General features: G+C 48.1%; 1 protein-coding gene across 2 annotated transcripts in view; it reads left to right on the top strand.

Moving 5' to 3' along the window:
• Positions 1-18,457, top strand: part of OLFM2 (olfactomedin 2) — a 63,461-nt gene extending 45,004 nt beyond the window's left edge. For both annotated transcript variants that reach the window (XM_087816704.1, XM_087816703.1), the window contains exons 2-6: positions 13,350-13,499; positions 15,207-15,353; positions 15,581-15,800; positions 16,137-16,243; positions 17,331-18,457. In XM_087816704.1, the coding sequence (XP_087672830.1) occupies positions 13,350-13,499; positions 15,207-15,353; positions 15,581-15,800; positions 16,137-16,243; positions 17,331-18,008 (1,302 nt within the window). In that variant the 3' untranslated portion in view covers positions 18,009-18,457. The remainder of the gene's footprint in view (positions 1-13,349; positions 13,500-15,206; positions 15,354-15,580; positions 15,801-16,136; positions 16,244-17,330) is intronic.
• Positions 18,458-19,518: the final 1,061 nt, after the last annotated feature.

Genomic DNA, 19,518 nt, shown 5'->3' with positions numbered 1-19,518 from the left:
CCAGGGCCTGTGTTGATTGTTGACGTACTAATTCATCATCCTGACAACAACCTTGTGAAGCCCAGTCATTGTGATCCCAACATTTAGATGAGGAAGCAGAGAGGTTAAGAAAGGCAGAGAGGGGTTAAAGGTACTTGTACAAGGTCACAAAGGAAGGAAAAGATCAGAATTTGGAACCAAGTAGCCTGAGCTGTTAAACTCTACAACTGCCTGTTCATGCACAGGTATTTATTGAGCAGCTACTTATAGTATGGGGGGGGGGACAGGAACTGCCTTCTAATCGCCCCTCAGGGGCTGATTAGAGAAACAGAACTCTTCTAGGTCTTTTGGGAGTTTTATTTTATTTTATTTTATTTATTAATTTTTTAAAATATATCTTTATTGATTTCAGAGAGAGGAAAGGAGAGGGAGAAAGAGAGATAGAAACATCAATGACTAGAGAGTCATTGATCGAGCCCGCAACCCGGGCATGTGCCCTGACCGGAAATTGAACCCCGATCGCCTGGATCCTAGATTGATGCTCAACCGCTGAGCCAGGCCCGGCCAGGCCTTTTGGGAATTTTAGTTCAGGGATTTGGTTAGATCCCTGGCCAGTGTGGCTGTTTGTTGGGCGTTGTCCCGTGTACTGAAAGGCTGCTGGTTTGACTCCAGGTCAGGAGCACATGCCCAGGTTTCGGGCTTGATCCCTGGTTGGGGGCATGCGGGAGGCAGCTGATTGATGTTGCAATCTTACATCGATGTTTCTCTCTTCACATTTTCACTTGGTTGTGGTCACAGCATCGTGAACTGAGCATGCCTTTAGGTGGGACTCTTGATGTTCATCCCCCCAAAGCTGCTCCCCCTCCGCTTCCCATGGGCTCTTCCTTCAGCCTTCTCCAGCTCAGTAAATGGCACCCCCATTCATCCACTACTTAAGTTCCAAAAGTTGAAATCATCCTCAACTTCGCTCTTTCCCTTCGACTCCACATCTGGTCCCAAATCTTGTGGGCTCAGTCTTAAAACACAGGAATCTGAAACTTCCAGTCAAGATGACGGAGTAGGTAAGCCCTGCGCTTGCCTCCAACCATGACCATATCAAAATTGCAACTAAATTAGAGAACAACCAACTTTGAGAACCACCTGAAGACTGGGTGAACTAGTCTTCTAACTAGTCTACTAACTAAGGATATAAATGAAGAAGCCATGTGGAGACTGGTAGGAGGGGTTGAGACATGAAACAGGTGTGGCAGTTAAGAAATCAGGAGGGAGCCCTGGCTGGTGTGGCTCAGTTGGTTGGGGATCTTCCTGTGCAATGAAAAGTCACCGGTTCGATTCCTGGTCAGAGCACAAGCCCGGGTTGTGGACTTGATCCCTGGTGGGGGGCATGCTGGAGGCAGCTGATTGATGTTTCGCTCTTGCATCGATGTTTCTCTCTCCCTCTCCCTTCCTCTCTCTCTAAAAATCAATTAAAAATCTTAAAAAAAAATTGGGAGGGCTATCTCTGATGCAGAGAACCTCTCCTTTCCCCCTTGAAAAGCAAGAGATCCCAGCCCCACACCTGGCTCCTCAGGGCACCAGTGCCTAGGAGAGGAGTCCCTACAACAGCTGGCTGTGAAAATCAGGAGGGACAGTCCAGGTGGGACAGGGGGCTTCTGTAGACTCAGGCATCCTCTTAAAGGGCCGGCACACAGACTCACTCACCAACACTCACCCTAAGCTGTGGAGAAGGGACACCAGCTCAAAAAGCACCTGGACATATGAGGAGGAACTAAATTCTCTGGCTTCAGGCCGAGGGCTGGCGGGGCAGCTCTCTCCGGGACTAAAATGCTGGCAGGCCATGTTGTTCCTTTGTTGAGCCCTCCCCGCATACAGCTTGCAGGTGCAGGTGGGCGTCATATCTGAGTCTCCATCAACCCAGCTACACTGATCTCTCCTGCCCTAGTGATTCTCTGAGGCCCCACCTCACCCAACTCATGTGCCGGGCCCAAACCGCTTTCAGAGGCTAATCTACACAAAAGGTGCTGTGAACTTTCCTAAAATCTCTCAAAGGTCCACAAACCCCAAACAAGCTACAGCTGAGTTCACAGTGCCCTGTACCTTTTGTTAAGTGGCCCCCAGCCTGGCACGAGTGGCAGCAAGTCTCAGTGCACAGCATAACCACTCCCAGGCACCTCCAAGCCCAGCATATAGCTTCCCATCACAGAGCACTTTCTAGCTTCTACCAGGTGGCCCTGGGCTAGACACAGGCCGTGACTGACCTTGGACTGCATCTGAGCCCCTTCCAAGAGGCTCCAGAGCCAACACTCCTAGTGGCTGGGATCAGACCACACCAGAGCACCACCCAATTAGTGCCACAGATGACACACAACAAAGTGTGGACTTGGCAGACACCAGAGCCCTGTTTTTGTTGTTGAGTTGTATGAGTTCTTTATATATTTTGGATAGTAGCTCCTTATCAGAGATATAATTTGCAAATATCTTCTCCCATTCAGCTGGTTGCCTTTTTGCTTTGTTGATGGTTTCTTTTGCTGTGCAGAAGCTTTTTAATTTAATGTAGTTAAATTCATTTATTTTTGCTTTTATTTTCCTTGCCTTTGGGGTCAAATTCATAAAACCCTCTCTGAGAGCAAGGTCCATAAATTTAGTACCTATGTTTTCTTGTCTTTTATTGTTTCAGGTCATATATTTCAGTCTTTAACCATTTTGAGTTAATTATTTGTATAGTGTCAAATGGCAGTCTAGTTTTATTTTTTTGCATGTGGCTTTCCGATTTTCCCACCACCATTTATTGAAGAGCCTTTCCTTTCTCTATTGTATGTTTTTGGCACCTTTGTTGAAAATTAGTTTCCCATATACATGTGGGTTTATTTCTGGGCTCTCAGTTCAGTTCCACTGGTTAGTGTGTCTGTATTTCTGCCAATACCATACTATTTTGATTATTGTGGCTTTGGAGTATAATTTGAAGTCTGGCTTTCTTCTTTTTCCTCAGGATTTATTTGGCTGTCCAGGGTTTTTTGTGGTTCTATACAAATTTAATGATTTTTAAAAAATTCTATTCCTTTGAAAAATGACATTGGGATTTTGATTGGGATTGCATTAAATCTACATATTGTTTTAATGTAATATGGCCATTTTAACTATGCTGATTCTTCCACTCTGTGAAAATTTCCATTTCTTTGGGCTTCTTCAATTTCTTTCAATAATGTCTTGTAGTTTTCAGTATATAGGTCCTTCACGTCCTTTGTTAAGTTTATTTCTAGGTATTTTATTCTTTTTGTTGCAATTACAAATGGAATTGTTTTCTTAATTTCTTTTTCTGACATTTTATTGTTAGCATATAGAAACACAATGGATTTTTGTACATTGATTTTGTATCCTGCAACTTTACTGTATTTGTTTATTGATTCTAGTAGTTTTTTTGGTGGAGTCTAGGGTTTTCTATATATAAAATCATGTCATCTACAAAAAGTGACAATTTTATTTTTTCCTTCCCAATTTGGATGCCCTTTATTTCTTTCTCTTACTTGATGGCTCTGGCTAAGACTTCCAGTAGTATGTTGAAGAACAGTGGTGAGAGTGGGCGTCCTTGTCTTGTTCCTGATCTTAGAGGAAAAGCTTTCAGTTTTTCACCATTGAATATAATATTAGCTGAGGTTTTGTCATATATGGCCTTCATTATGTTGAGGTACTTCCCTTCTATACCATTTTATTGAGTGTTTTAATCATAAACGGATGTTGTATCTTGTCAAATGCCTATTCTGCATCTACTGATATGATCATATGATTTTGGTCCTTTATTTTGTTAATGTGGTGTATAACATTAATTGATTTGCATATGTTCAACCATCCTTGCATCCCTGAATGAACCCCATTTGATCATGATGTATTATCTTTTTAATGTATTCAATTTGCTAGTATTTTATTTAGGAGTTTTGCATCTATGATCATCAGAGATTTTGGTCTGTAATTTTCTTTTTTTGTGTAGTTTTTGCCAGGTTTTGGTGTCAGGATAATGTTGTTCTCATACAATGAGTTAGCCTCTTCTTCAGTTTTTTGGAAGGATAGGTGTTAAACCTGGGCTTTTATATTCAGAGAGGTTTTTGATGACTTTCAATTTCTTTACTGTTGATTGTTCTATTTAGATTTTCCAGTTCTTCATGATTCAGTCTATGAAGGATGTATTTCTAAAGACTTGTCTATTTCTTCCAGGTTATCAAATTTGGTGCTGTATAGCCTTTCATAGTATTCTTGCATAGTCCTTTGTAACTCTGGGATGTCTATTGTAACTTCTCCTCTTTCATTTCTGAAAAATTTTTTTAGTTTAAAAAAAAAATTTCTTGAATTTATTGGGGTGACATTGGTTAATACAATTGTATAGGTTTCAGGTGTACCATTCTACATCGTCTGTATATTGTGTTGTGTGTTCACTACTCCAAGGCAAGACTTCTTCCATCCCCATTTATCTTTACCCTCTCCTACCTCCCCCACCCCCTTCCTCTGGGCATCACCATACTATTGTCTGTGTCTATGAATTTTTTTTCTTTGCTTAATCCTTTCACCTTTTTTACCCTGACCCCAACGCCCGCCCCCCCGACAGCTGTCAGTCTGTTCTCTGTATCTATGAGTCTGTTTCTGTTTTGTTTGTAAATTTATTTTGTTCCTTAGAGTCCACATATAAGTGAAATCATCTGGTACTTGTCTTTCTTTTATTTATTTTTATTATTGTTAAAAAATATATTTTATTGATTTCAGAGAAAGAGGAAGGGAGAGGGAGAGAGAGAAAAAAACATCAATGATGAGAGAGTCACTGATCGGCTGCCTCCTGCACGGCCCCCACTGGGGATGGAGCTGGCAACCCGGGCCTGTGCCCTGACCGGGAGTCAAACTGTGATCCCCTGGATCCTAGGTCGATGCTGACCCGCTGAGCCACGCCGGCTGGGCGGTACTTGTCTTTCTCTGCTGGCTTATTTCACTTAGCATAATACTCTTCAGTCCATCCATGCTGCCCCAAAAGGTCAGTCAGACTCAGAGGCCCGTGTCTCTTCCTGCCTTTCCCAAGAAAGCCTGTTTCATTGATTATTGGTCCACTTTGGCACAGTGATGGCAGAGCCTAAGGTCTACGAGCACTGGCTTGGACTGGGGCTTAGGGGGCGCGGGGGTCTTCTGCCAAGACTTGGGTGGCTGTGGAGGGTAAGCGGTTGTGCTGTGCTGCCAGCCTGGATAGCCTCTCAGGGCAAGATGGGTTCATTACACTGGAAGAGAATAAATGAATAAACGAGCGAATGAATGAATGGACAGGCTCGAGGTTTCTCCCCATCCCGGCCCCTCTCCCAGCCGCCGCCTCTCACAGGCAAAGCCCCAGCTGCCCAGGCTGAGGTAGACCCCAGTTCTCCCCCTTGGCATGGATGAACTGCTATCTTCTTTAAGGCCTGTCAAGCTTATCACTCAGGGAGGATTTGCCCAGTACTTAGGGGTTTGACAGGGGCAGCCTGCTGTTATCTCAAGCCCTCCAAAGGGATGTGGCCCTTGTCATGGCTTAGATATGGCAGACAAGCATGTCCCTGATGATTCATCACGGCCATCCTGCCACCTTTCTAAGAGAAGCCACGGCTGCCTCTGAGCTGGCTGGCGTCCGTCTGCAGCCTGATCTCAGACCATCCCTCCTGGGGACAGACAGGAGGGGAAAGGCACAGTGGATCTTTGGAGATGTTTGCTGTCTGTCCCGCCGGCCGACTAGCATTCAGTCGTTCAACAAACATGTGTTGTGCCAGGCCTGGGGGATTCGGTGATGAGCAAAGCAGACAGGACTCCTCACACCCCTGAGGTCCTAATGGCCACTGTGATCAGGGCTTGAAGGAGGACAGGCGGGTGCTGCGTGGTGCTGCGGACTAGAGCCAGATGCCACGGGTTTGAATCCCAGGCCCACCGCTTACAGGCTGTGAGGCTCTGGTCAAGGGGCACGAGCCCTCTTGCACCCAGTTTTTTCACCTCTCAAAGGAGGACAATGACAGCCCTGCCTCCTAGCGTTGTGGTGAGAATCAAACCAGTTAAAACATGCAAAGCACTTAGAACAGTGCTTAACATATAGTAAGAAATGGAAGTATTAGGGGGAAAAGCACAGGATGCCTTGAGAGGTGGGTAACATGGGACAGGTACAGCAGAAGACGCTTTTGGAAAAGACATTTATGCTTGAGCCCCAGGAGTGGGGAAGAGTGAGCCCGGCCAGGAGATGGGGTGAGAGTGTTGATGGCAGAGGGTGCAGCCAGTGCAAAGGCCTGGAGGTGAGAGAAGCCTGGTGTGTGGCAGGAAGGGTAGGACATCTAGAAGATGGGCCAGAGAGAACGTGGCCTTGTGAGCCTCATGGATAGCTGGTAAAGATGAAACAGGGTCGCCTCCTCCAGATTACAGCAAGGAGATGCCCTAGGACAGGAGGCCCCCGAGCCACATGGGGGTCAGGATGCAGCAAGTGTCTCTGCCCATCTTCCGTGGGGCTCCACTCTCACTTCTCAGCATCGTTGGGCTTTCGGTGATTCCTCATCACTCTGCAGCCTGAGGCCCAGCTCCACAGGACTTCATCAGTCCTTCCAGATTGTCTCAATTTAGTGACTGCATCAAGCTCAAACCGTTTTGACTTCAGGAGGTTACTGAATTGGCTTTAGAGTGTCATGAGGGTAATGATAATAATAATAATACAGTGGTACCTCGGTTTTCGAACCTCTCCGTTGACGAACATTTTGGTTTACGAAGGCCCTAAACCCGGCAGGAGATGCTTCGGTTTTCGAACGCGCCTCGGAAGTCGAACATGCCGCATGGCTTCCGCTGAGGGCAAGATCCTGAGGCCCGGCTGTCGGCTGTTGATCCCTCAGTTTTCACACATTTCAGAACTCGAATGGTCTCCCGAACAGATTACATTAAAAAACCGAGGTACCACTGTAATAGTAATTTTTGTCCAATTGCTCGTACATATAGTACTAACACATCCAAGCTTCCCAGCAACCCTGTGAGGTAGGTGCAGTTGTCATGTCCATTTTACAGATGAGGAAATGGCAGCACAGAGAGGTTAACTGAGTTGCCAGGTCACACAGCAAGTGAATGGCCGAGTCAGGACATATACCCAGGCAGCCTGGCCCCAGGACACTGTTTTTTTTTTAAAAATATGTTTTTACTGATTTCAGAGAAAGGAAGGGAGAGGGAGAGAGAGATAGAAACATCAGTGATAAGAGAGAGTCATCAATCAGCTGCCTCCTGCTCGGTCCCTACTGGGGATTGAGCCCGCAATCCAGGCATGTGCCCTGGGATTTGAACCATGACCCCCAGGTTCATGGGTTGATGCTCAACCACTGAACCACACTGGCCAGCCAGGACACTGTTCTTAACTGTGTGGCTCTACTGTACTGTGTGAGTGGGAATAAGGGACATCCAGAGGAAGGAGTCATTTCTATCGTAAGGATGTTATCTGGAAAGATGCTGGTGACATCACACAGATTCCTTTTTGGGAGGACAGTGGGAGAGATCCTTGCCTGTTGTTGGTACCAAAAATACTTAAGCTTTCTCCTGAGCATCTGCTGTACTTTGTTTCAGGACTCTGGGAACCGCATAAATGACCAGCTTTACCTTTCTGAGTTGGCGGGTAAGGAGCTAGGAGCCAAATTTATGACCCAACCATATGTTGGTGGTTTGGGTTTTTAAGGGATCAGTTTTTCTTAGCCTCATTTCTGGCTCTATGTTCCTGTTTTTTCTGTCTCCTTTTTCTCCCTTGCAAAAAAAAAAATGTTTTAAGGAATTGAAAAAATCTTTACCAAGACTCATATGCATTCATTGTAGAAAACTCAGAAGATAAGATACCTTTGAAGATGGCAATTAAAATCCCCACTAATCCCCAACTTTAATGTCCTCATAGTATTCCCTCCTGTGAATGTACTTTAAGTTTTGAAATCAATCCTTCTATCATCAGACACCAAGAGGGAAAAATTTCAGTTGTCCAATTTTGCCTGGTACTTTAATGAGCATCCTTGTAGCAATTGCTCATCCACACAGTTTCCCTGGGCTAAACTCTTAGACTTGCATTGGCTGGGTCAAATGTAAATGCAGAAGCCTTAAAGCTTTGGCTCTGGATTGGCAGACTGTCCTCCAGAAACGTCTAATTCCCACTCTTCTATTTAATTGGAACTATTGTGTGGTATTTTACATATCCTTGCAAACCACTTGGGTCCTCTCTGGAACAAGGCAGGGTACAAATAAATTTATAAGCCCCAAGCCACTTCTGCTTCCTGATTAAATTGTCCAGCCTCAAATGCAATAATATCCTTGTCTTATTAAGAGGCAGCTGCTTGCTCTATTCTTGTTGGCTGATCCCCGATAGCCAGTGCTAGCTGGCTGGCTGCCCCCGGGATCTTGGAGCAATCCCTCTGCCTCTGGAAGATCCAGGAATTGTTTTTAAATCAAGGCGTAGGTGGTGGAGCTGGGCACTGAGACCTGGGTGTGACAGCGAGGAAAAATTTCCCTGAGTTTCTCAGTCTCAGTCAATTCTGGATCTGTTACAGAGACATGGGCTTAATTGGGGCAGCGGCCTCAGCGAAAGTATTTGAAAAATCCCAGCCAGAAAGACAATTTGAAGAGTAGCTTACCCTCTTAGAACCCATTAGCAGGAATATTAAACTCGGAACCAGTGTCTGAGCCAAGAGAGTGGCTGGCTTCTCTAGATCATTTGCCACATCTGAGGTGTGACAGGCCACCCCACCAGAGGGTCATTACCTGGGGAGCTCCTGGGCTCTCACACCTGCTGTGACAGCATTTTCCTTAGTATAAGCCATTCTCTGTCCCTAGGGCTGTGACCTCCAAGAGTATATGACTTTGGTTCCAAGCTAAACCCAGTCTGGAAGAGCAGGCATTTGGATCCTCAAACATCAAGCCTTCTGGGACGTTCCAGTGGTCCCTGGGGACATGAACTTGCCTGTGCAGTATTTGATCTTGAACCTGACTACGGGCAAAATTCAGGATCTCTGCCATGCTGAGAGTTGGCGGCCAAACCTCAGGCATTTAATTACACTGCTGCAGAGAGCACTCTCACGAGGGGCGTCCATGCAGACAATTATTTTAGGAAAGCCGTGGAGGCTGCCTCTCCTTGCCACTTAAATCTTGCTTCTTTGCAATTCAATATTTTAGTTGTTGAGAGAACGTGGATTGTTTGCTTCAAAGCACAGGCTAAGAATTGTAAGAAGGAGATGTTAATCCTGTTGAACTGGGCAGCTTGGTCTCTGCATGAGTGAGAATTTTCAGGGGGTTCTGTCCAAATTGCTTGGGGATCAGAGCCAGGGAACATGGATGGGGAAGCTTGGACTCACGTTTGTTGCTTTTTGTTTGTGTTTGTGTGTTTTTAAAGAACTGGATTTGTTGTGAAAGGAGGCAAAGCTAGTACTATGTTCTCCAGGAACCATGGGGGAAGCTTTCTTGAGTCACCCTTGTCTTGGGCCACCCTTGTTGTCTTGGGTTGGGCTCTCTCGGGAGCAGAGCTGGAGGAGAGGAGTTGAGTGTAAGTGTTCACCTGGGAGGTGATCCCAAGAGGAACCAGTGGGGGAAGTGAGAGGAGAAGTGAAGGAAACCCCTGCAGGGTGAGCTGGAGATTGTGCTGCTGTGGGCACCTAGAGTGCAGGTCCTAATGGCTCCCCTGGGAAGCCGCGCTCGCCTCAGAGCTCTCCTAGCAGGAGGTGAGAGGGATGCATTTATCACTACCTCCCATGAGGCATGGATGGGGCCTGCAGGTGGATGGGACTCCTGCCTGCCCGGCGCACAGGCAGAGCAGGCTCGGAGTGCCAGAGAAAGCCCTTGGCATTGGGTGATTCTGGACACTTCTGCCCCAAGAATGCAGAGGTGTGAGTGGTGGCTCCACCTGAATCATAGCTGCATGCAAGGGGGTCTGGGAAGGCGAGCGCCTCCATTCTCCACAGGGAGGACGTGGACTAGTAAAGAGGGGTTCGCGCAATTTCAGAGGGATGTACACCGGCACAAAGAACGACTAATTACAGTAGTTTCAGATGGCGTTTAGGAATGGGTTTTTTCCTTATAAATTAGTGAGGTGTCAAGCTCATCTGTACAATTATATCACTCACTCACATTCCAATAAGCTTTTTAAAAAAAGGCTTTATTGAGTGGGAGAGGAAAAGGTGGGTGTATAATAGCTGGAGACTCCAGGATTGTGCATAACTCACAGCCTGGCTTTTCTCTGCCACAACTCAGGGGAGCAACCCCTGCTGGGCGCCCAGTTAACGGCTTGCAAGGCATCGGTTATCGTAGGGCTTTGTTTCTCTGTAAAACACTTGGGCTTTTATCAGAATTTCTTCCGTGCCTATAGGAATACATCCCGGATAGGACCAGAATCTTCCACTTCCCACCTCTACATTCACCACCCATATCTCTTGCCTGGATGTGCAGTCACCTCTGCCCTGGTCTCCTGCCCTCACCCTACTCCCTAACCCCCCCCAGTCTGTTCCCCCCACAGCAGCCAGAGCGAGCCTGTGAGCACTTGAGTCAGGTCATGTCTATCCTCTGTTCAGAACCCTCCATGGCTCTCACCTCACTCAGCAAACACCAATCCTCCCCACCGCCTACAGGCCCTGAACATGTGCCCTGTCTCCTCCCTGCCCTCCTCTCCCTCTTCCCTACCCCCACACCATCACTTACCCTTTCGCTTACTCTGCTCCAGCTGCACCAGCCTCTTCCATGTTTCCTAAACATGCCAGGCAGGATCTTGCCTCAGGACCGTTGCACTTTCTGTTCTCTCTGCATGGAACATCCTTCCCAGATAGTCACATGGCTTCTCCCTCACCTCCTTCAGGTCTTGACTCAAATGCATCTTCTCATGGAGGCTTTCCCAGGCTACCCTAAAATTGCAGCCCCTAACCACCTCTAACCCGTGTCCCCCATCATTTCTTCCCGGCATTACTGTACTTCTCTCTGTGGCGCTCATCACCCTTGAAATACTCGATGTTTACTTAATGGTTTGTTTCTGTCTCTCTAATGTGCATTCCTGGAAGAGCTTTTGTATTTGTGTGTTTTTACTGCTGTGCTTTCAATATTCAGAACAGAGCTTGACACACAGTAGGCACTTAACAAATACTTGTTGAACAAATGAGACCATCATGCCATGATAAAAACAAAAGGATTGGGACATGGGACCAACTCCAGTGTGTTCTGGGGAAGCTCAAGGGAGCCTGATCTGGAGGCCCAGCATGTTCCAGCCAGGGGCAGTCAATGCTTTTTTAAATTTCATTTTATTTTTCAATTACAGTTGACATTCAGTATTATTTTATATTAGTTTCAGGAGCACAGCATAGTGATTAGACAATTATATAATTTACAAAGCGATCCCCCTGATAATTCAGATACCCACCTGGCACCATGCATAGTTATTACAATATTGTTGACTATATTTCCTAGGCTGTATTTCACATCCCTGTGACTATTTTGTAACTACCCATTTGTTGTACTTTTCAATCCCTTCACCTTTTCCACCCAGTCCCCCAACCCCCTCCCCTCTGGCAACCATCAGTCTGTTCTCTGCATCTATGAGTCTGTTTCTGTTTTGTTTGTTCATTTACTTTGTTGTTTAGGTTCCACATATAAGTGAAATCATGTGGTATGTCTTTCTCTGCCTGGCTTACTTCATGTAGCGTAATTTCCTCTAGGTTTATCCATGTTGTTGCAAATGGTTAAGATTTCATTCTTTTTTATGACCGAGTAATATTCCATTGTATATGTGCACCGCCTCTTCTTTATCCAGCCTTCTATTGATGGACACGTAGGCTGCTTCCATACCTTGGCTACTGTAAATAACAGTTCAGTGAACATAGGGGTGCATATATCTTTTCAAATTAGTGTTTTGGGTTTCTTTGGATATATACCAAAGTGGGATCACAGAGTCATAGGGTAGTTCCATTTTTAATTTTTTGAGGAACCTCCATACTGTTTTCCACAGTGGCTGCACCAATTTCATTCATACTAACAGGGCACGAGGGGTCCACATCCTCCCCAACACTTGCTGTTTGTTGTCTCTTTGATGACAGCCATTCTGACAGGTGAGGTGATATCTCACTGTGGTCTTTTTTTTTCATTGTGGTTTTAATTTGCATTTCTCTGATGATTAGTGGTGTTGAGCATCTTTTCTTCTTAAAATTGTTTTTATTGATTGATTTTAGAGAGAGAGGAAAGGAGCAAGAAAGAGAAACATCGACTTGTTGTTCCACTTACTTATGCATTCACTGGTTGTTTCTTCTATGTGCCCTGACCAGGGATCGAACCTGCAACCTTGGCGTATCAGGACAGTGCTCTAACCAACTGAGCTACCTGGCCAGGGAGCATCTTTTCATATGTCATTGGCCATCTGTATGTCCTTCTTGGAGAGGTGTCTGTTCAGGTCCTCTGCCCACTTTTTAATTGGATTGTTTTTTTGGTGGTGAGTTGTATGAGTTCTTTATAAATTTTGGATATTAACCCCTTATTGGATGTATCGCTATGAAAGATCTTCTTTCATTCAGTAGGTTGTCTTTTTGTTTTGTTGATGGTTTCCTTTGCTTTCCAAATCTTTTTAGTTTGATGGAGTCCCATTTGTTTATTTTTCATTTATTTCTCTTGCCCGAAATAAATCAGAAAAAATATTGCTAAGAGAAATGTCAGAGTTTGGGCAGTTGGTGTTTTCTGAACAATGCACAAGCTTATTTGACCACAGAAGACCCTTTTTCCAGCATACCCGGTAGGATCGCCAGTGTTCCAAGGAATCATGGCTTGGGAAACAGCCACGATTGATCCCCGCATTACCTGAGTTATATAAACTAACTTGAAGTGTAATTTAGGAGGAGTCTGAAGGTCGTAGCTTCTATTCAAGGGCCTGGAAGTCTCTGTGAGGATTGTCACCCTTTGGCCATTACCTTGCCTGGGCTTCTTAGGAGCAGGGACAGAGGTGGGGAGTAGACAATAGGAGGGTTGTGCTTAGTGGCCTCTGAGGTATATCCAGAGCTTATGTGTCTCCCTGGGCCGAGGGAGCAGAAAGGGAGGCCCGGGGTTGGGTGTCGGTGTGAGCAGGCCTATTTCTAACGTTGGTTGTGGAGGCAATGTCATGTGCGCGCCAATGTGTGTGAGAGATTAAATTCCCATCTTGTGGAAGGGCTCGAATCTCACAATTCCCTGCCATGTTCTTTTACCCCTCGTACCTCAATCTTGTCATCTGTAAAATGGGTTTCCATGCACCAGGCACTCTGCACATTCCGGGAATCCAGCAAAGGGCGTCTGTTGTTTCTCTGGGTCCCCTTGCTCCCCAGCGGTGACGGGTAAGTCCCCTTTGGGTTCCTGCTCTCTAATCCTTAACCTTTCCACAGACCCTCTTCCAAAGCCCAGAGGAGGGCTGGCAGCTATATACTTCAGCGCAGGCCCCTGATGGGAAATGCATCTGCACGGCCGTGATCCCCGCACAGAGCACCTGCTCCCGAGATGGCAGGAGCCGGGAGCTGCGGCAGTTGATGGAGAAGGTAAGAACCTTCCAGGTTTCCCTCAGAAGCCAGAGAAATCTCCCGATTCCCATCCTGCCCTCTGCCCCCATCCAGGTCAACCGGGGCCACATCTAGCCATGCAGGTTATTCAGAGCTGGCAGAGAACCTGCCTCCCCTCCAGGTAGGTCTTTTAGTTAATATCTGTTCAGTGGTTCATTGGAGAAGAAGCTGAGTGCTGCGTGGGGACCAGGAGGAAAGAGGACCCTAGTGGCAGCGTCTGTGTCTCCTGCATGTGTGAGCTCCAGCCCACTGTGCTTGCCCCACTCAGCCCTTTAGTTTACCAGACTCACCTGCTAAGGTGTTTTGTGTCCCTTGGGGAGGAGTCTCACCCTCTATCCCAAGAGGCTTGTATAAAGATTTCTTCCCCTTGTGATTGTGGTCAATAGAAAATTGTCCCCATTCAGTACATCCTTTTATAGACTTGGTGCTCTTTATAGGCTAATTGCTGTCCCTTGCCACTGCCCAGCTGACTGCCCATTAGACAGTTCTAATGTTGGTGTCCAGTTACCTCCCACCGTCATCCTATGAGGAGGAAGCTGAGGCTTGGCAGGGAACAGAAGAGGCCTTCTCGTCACAAGAGCCTCCCACCCATTAACTCCGTGGGATCCTGCCTTACCCATGACACCGGGACTGCTTTCCCCAACAGTTTGGGGCATCCATGTGATGTCCCCTGATTGTTTACAATGGCTATATATAATGTTCTGTGGTGCCCAGGGTGGGTGTCAGGCGGCTGGGTTTCTGAGAAGTTCCAGTGTCATGTGGAAAGTCTATTATTTCAACAAGCACCCAGTGTTGCCCTTGAGTTCGCCTTAGCCAGGTGGGGCTCACCGTGGCCATGTGCAGCTCACTTTACCCAGGTGGAGGTGGGAGCTAGGGGGCCTCAGTCTGGGTGAGGAGAGGCCAGGGCTAGGGAATTTCAGTTTACTCACTTTGCCAAGAAGTATTTATTAAGTATCAGCTTGGGGCCAATGCTGGGCACTAGGAATTCAGCTGTGGACGGGCTAGACACTGGGTCTAGCTCTGGGGACCCCATCTGAAGGTGGCAGGCGAATAAGAGCATTCCAGATAATAGTCCAGCTGGGAGGATGACGCCTGGGTGAGGGGAGGGTGTGTAAGCAGGTGCTGGAGACAGGTGATCAGATAAAGCCACTGGGAGGGGGTGATGCTAGAGCTGAGACCTGAAGGATGAGAAGGAGCCGGATGTGGGAGGATGACGGGAACAGCGTTCCAGGGAGAGGGGTCAGCAAGTGCGAGGACCCCGAAGAGGGGAGGATCTTAGAATCTGTGAGAGGGAAGGCGGCTGGTGGTTGGAGTGGATGGACATGGAAAGGGGCAGGCAAGGGGGCAGAAGCAGCGCGCAGAGTTTATAGGGAAGGAGGTGATCGCAGAGTTTATGGGGAAGGAGGTGGTCCAGTCTTCCTTTTGAAAAGCTCCCTCTGGCTGCTCTGTGGAGAACTGACTGTTGGGGACTCAGTGGGAGCAGGCGGCCAGGGAAGAGAGAGGTGGGAAGTGATGGTGGCCATTCCAGGCGGAGCCGATGGATGGGTTGGGCATGCCATTGGCAGGCTGCTGGTAAGATCAGGGGAGGAGAAGGTGGGTTGGGTTTTTCCCAGGTCCCATCTGTGGCATCTCTGGGGAGACGGTGGGGGCAGGAGTCTGGCTGTCTCTAACCCTCCCAGTTCCTAGGTCCAGAATGTCTCCCAGTCCATGGAGGTCCTTGAGCTGCGGACGTACCGTGACCTCCAGTATGTGCGCAGCATGGAGACCCTCATGCGGAGCCTGGATGCGCGACTCCGGGCGGCCGACGGATCCCTCTCCGCCAAGAGCTTTCAGGTGAGTCTTTTGGGGTTCAGGTCAGAGGTCAAAGGGAGAGTTGGGAATGGTGCCCAATTTTTTGAGAGTAGGATCAAATCTGGGAAGACTGAGGGTTGGCTGGGATCTAGGGTCCGGTATGGGCCAAATGTCAAAGATAAGGGGTGAGCTATGGGTCAAAGCTTGGAGTCGTGTCTTGGTTAAACGTCAGGAGTAGGGATCAGTGACAGTTCCATCTCCGTGGGTAGGAATTGAAGGACAGGATGACGGAGCTGTTGCCCCTGAGCTCAGTCCTGGAGCAGTATAAGGCAGACACGCGGACTATTGTGCGCCTGCGGGAAGAGGTGAGGAATCTGTCCAGCAGCCTTGCAGCCATCCAGGAGGAGATGGGTGCCTACGGGTATGAGGACCTGCAGCAGCGGGTGATGGCTCTGGAGGCCCGGCTCCACGCCTGCGCCCAGAAGCTGGGTATGCTTTGACCCTTGACCTTGACCCCTGACCTCCATGCCCAACCCCAATACCACCTGTGTATGCAGAAGTTAGACAGTTTTTATCTCTAACTTCTAAACTTTGACCCTTGATCTCCCTTCCCAAGACAAAAAATAGATGCCAAAGCTGGAAATGGCCCTAACCCTTGATATCTAGCCTGTTGACCACCAGTGTAACTCCATCTTGGAACCAGCTCTCTGGATCCACTCTGACCCCTGGTCCCAACTCTTCCCAGTCCCACCTCATCCTTGCCCTACTTCCCTTGAGCTCTTTCCACCCCCCCACTCCCTTATTCCCCCTGTTCCTGCCTCCCAGGCTGTGGGAAGCTGACTGGGGTCAGTAACCCCATCACCATTCGAGCCATGGGGTCCCGCTTCGGCTCCTGGATGACTGACACGATGGCCCCCAGTGCGGACAGCCGGGTGAGTGACTGTGTCCATCCTAGGGGTCAGAGCCTGGGAGGGACATAGCCTGTGGTTACCCATAGGTGCCTGGTGATTTCATGCCAATGATTTTCTTGTAGCCCAAAGTGCCCTTGGGCCTCCCCTTGACTGTCTAGTGACTACCAGGTGATCAAGGGCCTTCCAGACCTATGAATCCCCAAGTCTGTTGACCTCTGATGACTGTGGTTACTAGTACTACTGACCAGCTCCCAGTGACCACTGACCTTTAAATAACTACCTAGTAACAAGTGCCTTCACAAGAATTAGAGAGCTACCTCCCCCCACCCCCAGCTCAGCACCGCTCAGTGACCTTTGTACTCCCAGTGGTCCCTATGTCCACAATTGACTATCACCTCTGACCCACAGGAACCATTCATTAACTATCCAGTGACAATACTAGTGACTGATATCCTCGCCATGAACATTGTCCTGCCAGGGATTATGGTGGTTCAACCAGGTGGTTAAGAGCTTGGGTTTAGGAATCAGACTTGGATTTGCAACTCAGTTCCACCAGTTCTTAGCTGTCCAAGGTTCCTTAATGTCTTGGATACTCAATTTCCTTATGTTTAAAGTTTTTAAGATGATAGCTCAATAAGCAGCCCTAGTAAGGGCACTAGGGCTAATGAACATGCTGACGAGTGATGATGATGATGATGAAGATGCTAATTACAGGCTTGGTCATCTCGAGGCTGCAGGGGTTACCATGGGCAATGAATTCAAGTGACCTCTCATCACCCAGTGGCTGTCCAATGGCCATTAACCATCCAATAGCCAATGACCAGTGAATTCCCCGGTCCAGTGAGTCCCCGAGACTGCAATTTTCCTTGATCCTTGGGGATCAAGCACTGTCCGTTTAGTGTGTGTTTTAAGACCAATGGCACTCCCTGATCAAATGATCCCAGTCACTAGGACTGTGATAGGTCATGAATGGTCACTGGTCTTCCCATGACTGACTAAGGACCATTTAGTGATGTTGATCCCTAATGACCACAGTTGATTCCTGAGTGAGTGCTGGAGACTTTGGGTCATTGGCAGTGGTCCCCAGTGACCAGTGGCTCTCTCACAGGTCTGGTACATGGATGGCTATTACAAGGGCCGACGTGTTCTGGAGTTCCGCACTCTGGGAGACTTCATCAAAGGCCAGAACTTTATCCAGCACCTGCTGCCCCAGCCGTGGGCCGGCACAGGCCACGTGGTGTACAATGGCTCCCTGTTCTACAACAAGTACCAGAGCAATGTGGTCGTCAAGTACCACTTCCGCTCACGCTCCGTGCTGGTGCAGAGGAGCCTCCCGGGGGCCGGTTACAACAACACCTTCCCCTACTCTTGGGGTGGCTTCTCTGACATGGACTTCATGGTGGATGAGAGCGGTCTCTGGGCTGTGTACACCACCAACCAGAACGCAGGCAACATTGTGGTCAGCCGGCTAGACCCGCACACCCTTGAGGTCGTGCGATCCTGGGACACGGGCTACCCCAAGCGCAGCGCTGGCGAGGCCTTCATGATCTGTGGCGTGCTCTATGTGACCAATTCCCACCTGGCAGGGGCCAAGGTCTATTTTGCTTACTTCACCAACACGTCCAGCTACGAGTACACGGACGTGCCCTTCCACAATCAGTACTCCCACATCTCCATGCTGGATTACAACCCCCGTGAGCGGGCCCTCTACACCTGGAACAACGGCCACCAGGTGCTCTACAACGTCACCCTCTTCCATGTCATCAGCACTGCTGGGGACCCCTAGAGGGCCACTAGGGGCCCTTTCTATTCTGCCTGTGCCCCTTCAAGTTGATCTGTCGCTGTCCTGCCCCGCCTCCCTCCTGCTATTTTTTTCTTTCCCTGCCTTTCTCGAAGCTTTCATTCTCTGCTTCCGTATTTCTATTGGCGCATCTTCTCAATGTTGTCTCTTCTCCTTTATTGATCTGATTTTGATACTCCAGTTCTTTGTCATTCTGCCTTTTTATTGATGTCCCTGTCTCTATTGATCTGACTCTCCGGATCATTCTGTCTCTGCTTGTCTCTCATCCTTCCCCTCTCTTTGCTTCCCTCCCACCATTCCTTTTCTCTCTCTCTCTCTCTGAACCTTTCCCTCTTCCCTTTCAAGGAGTTGAGTGCATGGATCTGTTTCTTTTTATTTTTATTTACACCTTTTCTTTCTGGGTTGCTGGAATAAACGGGACCTTTGACATTTGATGCTTTGGTTGTTCTGTGTCCGGAAGGGGCAGGGGAGGCAGTGTTGGAGGGTAAGTCCAAGCCTGGAGACCCATACCCGCCAGACCCCTTTCCATGCAGCAAGCTTTGTGAACCAGGGCAGGGGAGCCCAGCCTGGGGGGCGGGCTGGGCAAGCCCTTTGGGGAAATAGGCAAAGTTTCAATTGAAAACAATTTGTTTAAAAGCAATTTGATCCAAACACCTGAAAACTGGCCTCAAATGAATATTCTCCATCATTTTTTCACTCATTGATCATCTGGTGCATTGCTGAGCCCTCTGGCAACTTTTTAAATGGGGGCTTTAACAGCTTGGCTGCTTTTAGAATTTGGGTATGAGTGGGTAGGACACAGACGTTTTCATTTTTCTTCTTTTTGCTTTGTGATTTCGAAATCATTTTATATGAGTTGCACATGTTCTGAGTTATCTACTAACAAAAGGCTAGAAACAGCCTGAAGGTGCACTGGGAGCCTTCAGTTGAACACATACACACCTAAGTCCCATTTATCTGGAAGGGGCTTGGGCAGGTGTGGGCTTGACACTGGGGACCCCACATAGGGACCACAGCTCCTGGAGGGGAAGGACAGGCAAAGCTAGGATGTATCTGAGACAGGAAGGGGTGAGTCAGGTAGAGACTGAAGTAAACTGAGGCCAAATCCTCAGGAGCCTGGGGGGGAGGCTGTGGAGTCACATAAGGGAAAGAGCAGATGAAGGCTTTATTTTAGCCAGATCCCTGGTGGCCTGGGTGAGACAGACAGCAAAGGATGTGGGGAGAGTGACCTCTGGGGCTGGTGGTCAGGAACAAAGGTAGTACTGTCCACCACAACATATGGTCCCCACTGAATCCTGAGCAGAAACATTGTGCAAAGAGCCCCACTGGCCCAGACCCCACCCCCACCCTGCTGAGGCCACAGGCTGTGAAACCTGCTCCTCTGGGAGAACTCCCCCTCCCCCCAGCTCCTCAGCTCTAATTAATGGCCTCCTTGATTAAATCATCTCCGCTCCTTGCTGGCATCTCCGGGAACTCGGGACACCAGGGCCATATT

Source organism: Miniopterus natalensis, chromosome 4 (genome assembly GCF_054644295.1).
Source record: "Miniopterus natalensis isolate mMinNat1 chromosome 4, mMinNat1.hap1, whole genome shotgun sequence".
NCBI lineage: Eukaryota > Metazoa > Chordata > Mammalia > Chiroptera > Miniopteridae > Miniopterus > Miniopterus natalensis.
This window is presented reverse-complemented; position numbering and strand designations above follow the sequence as displayed.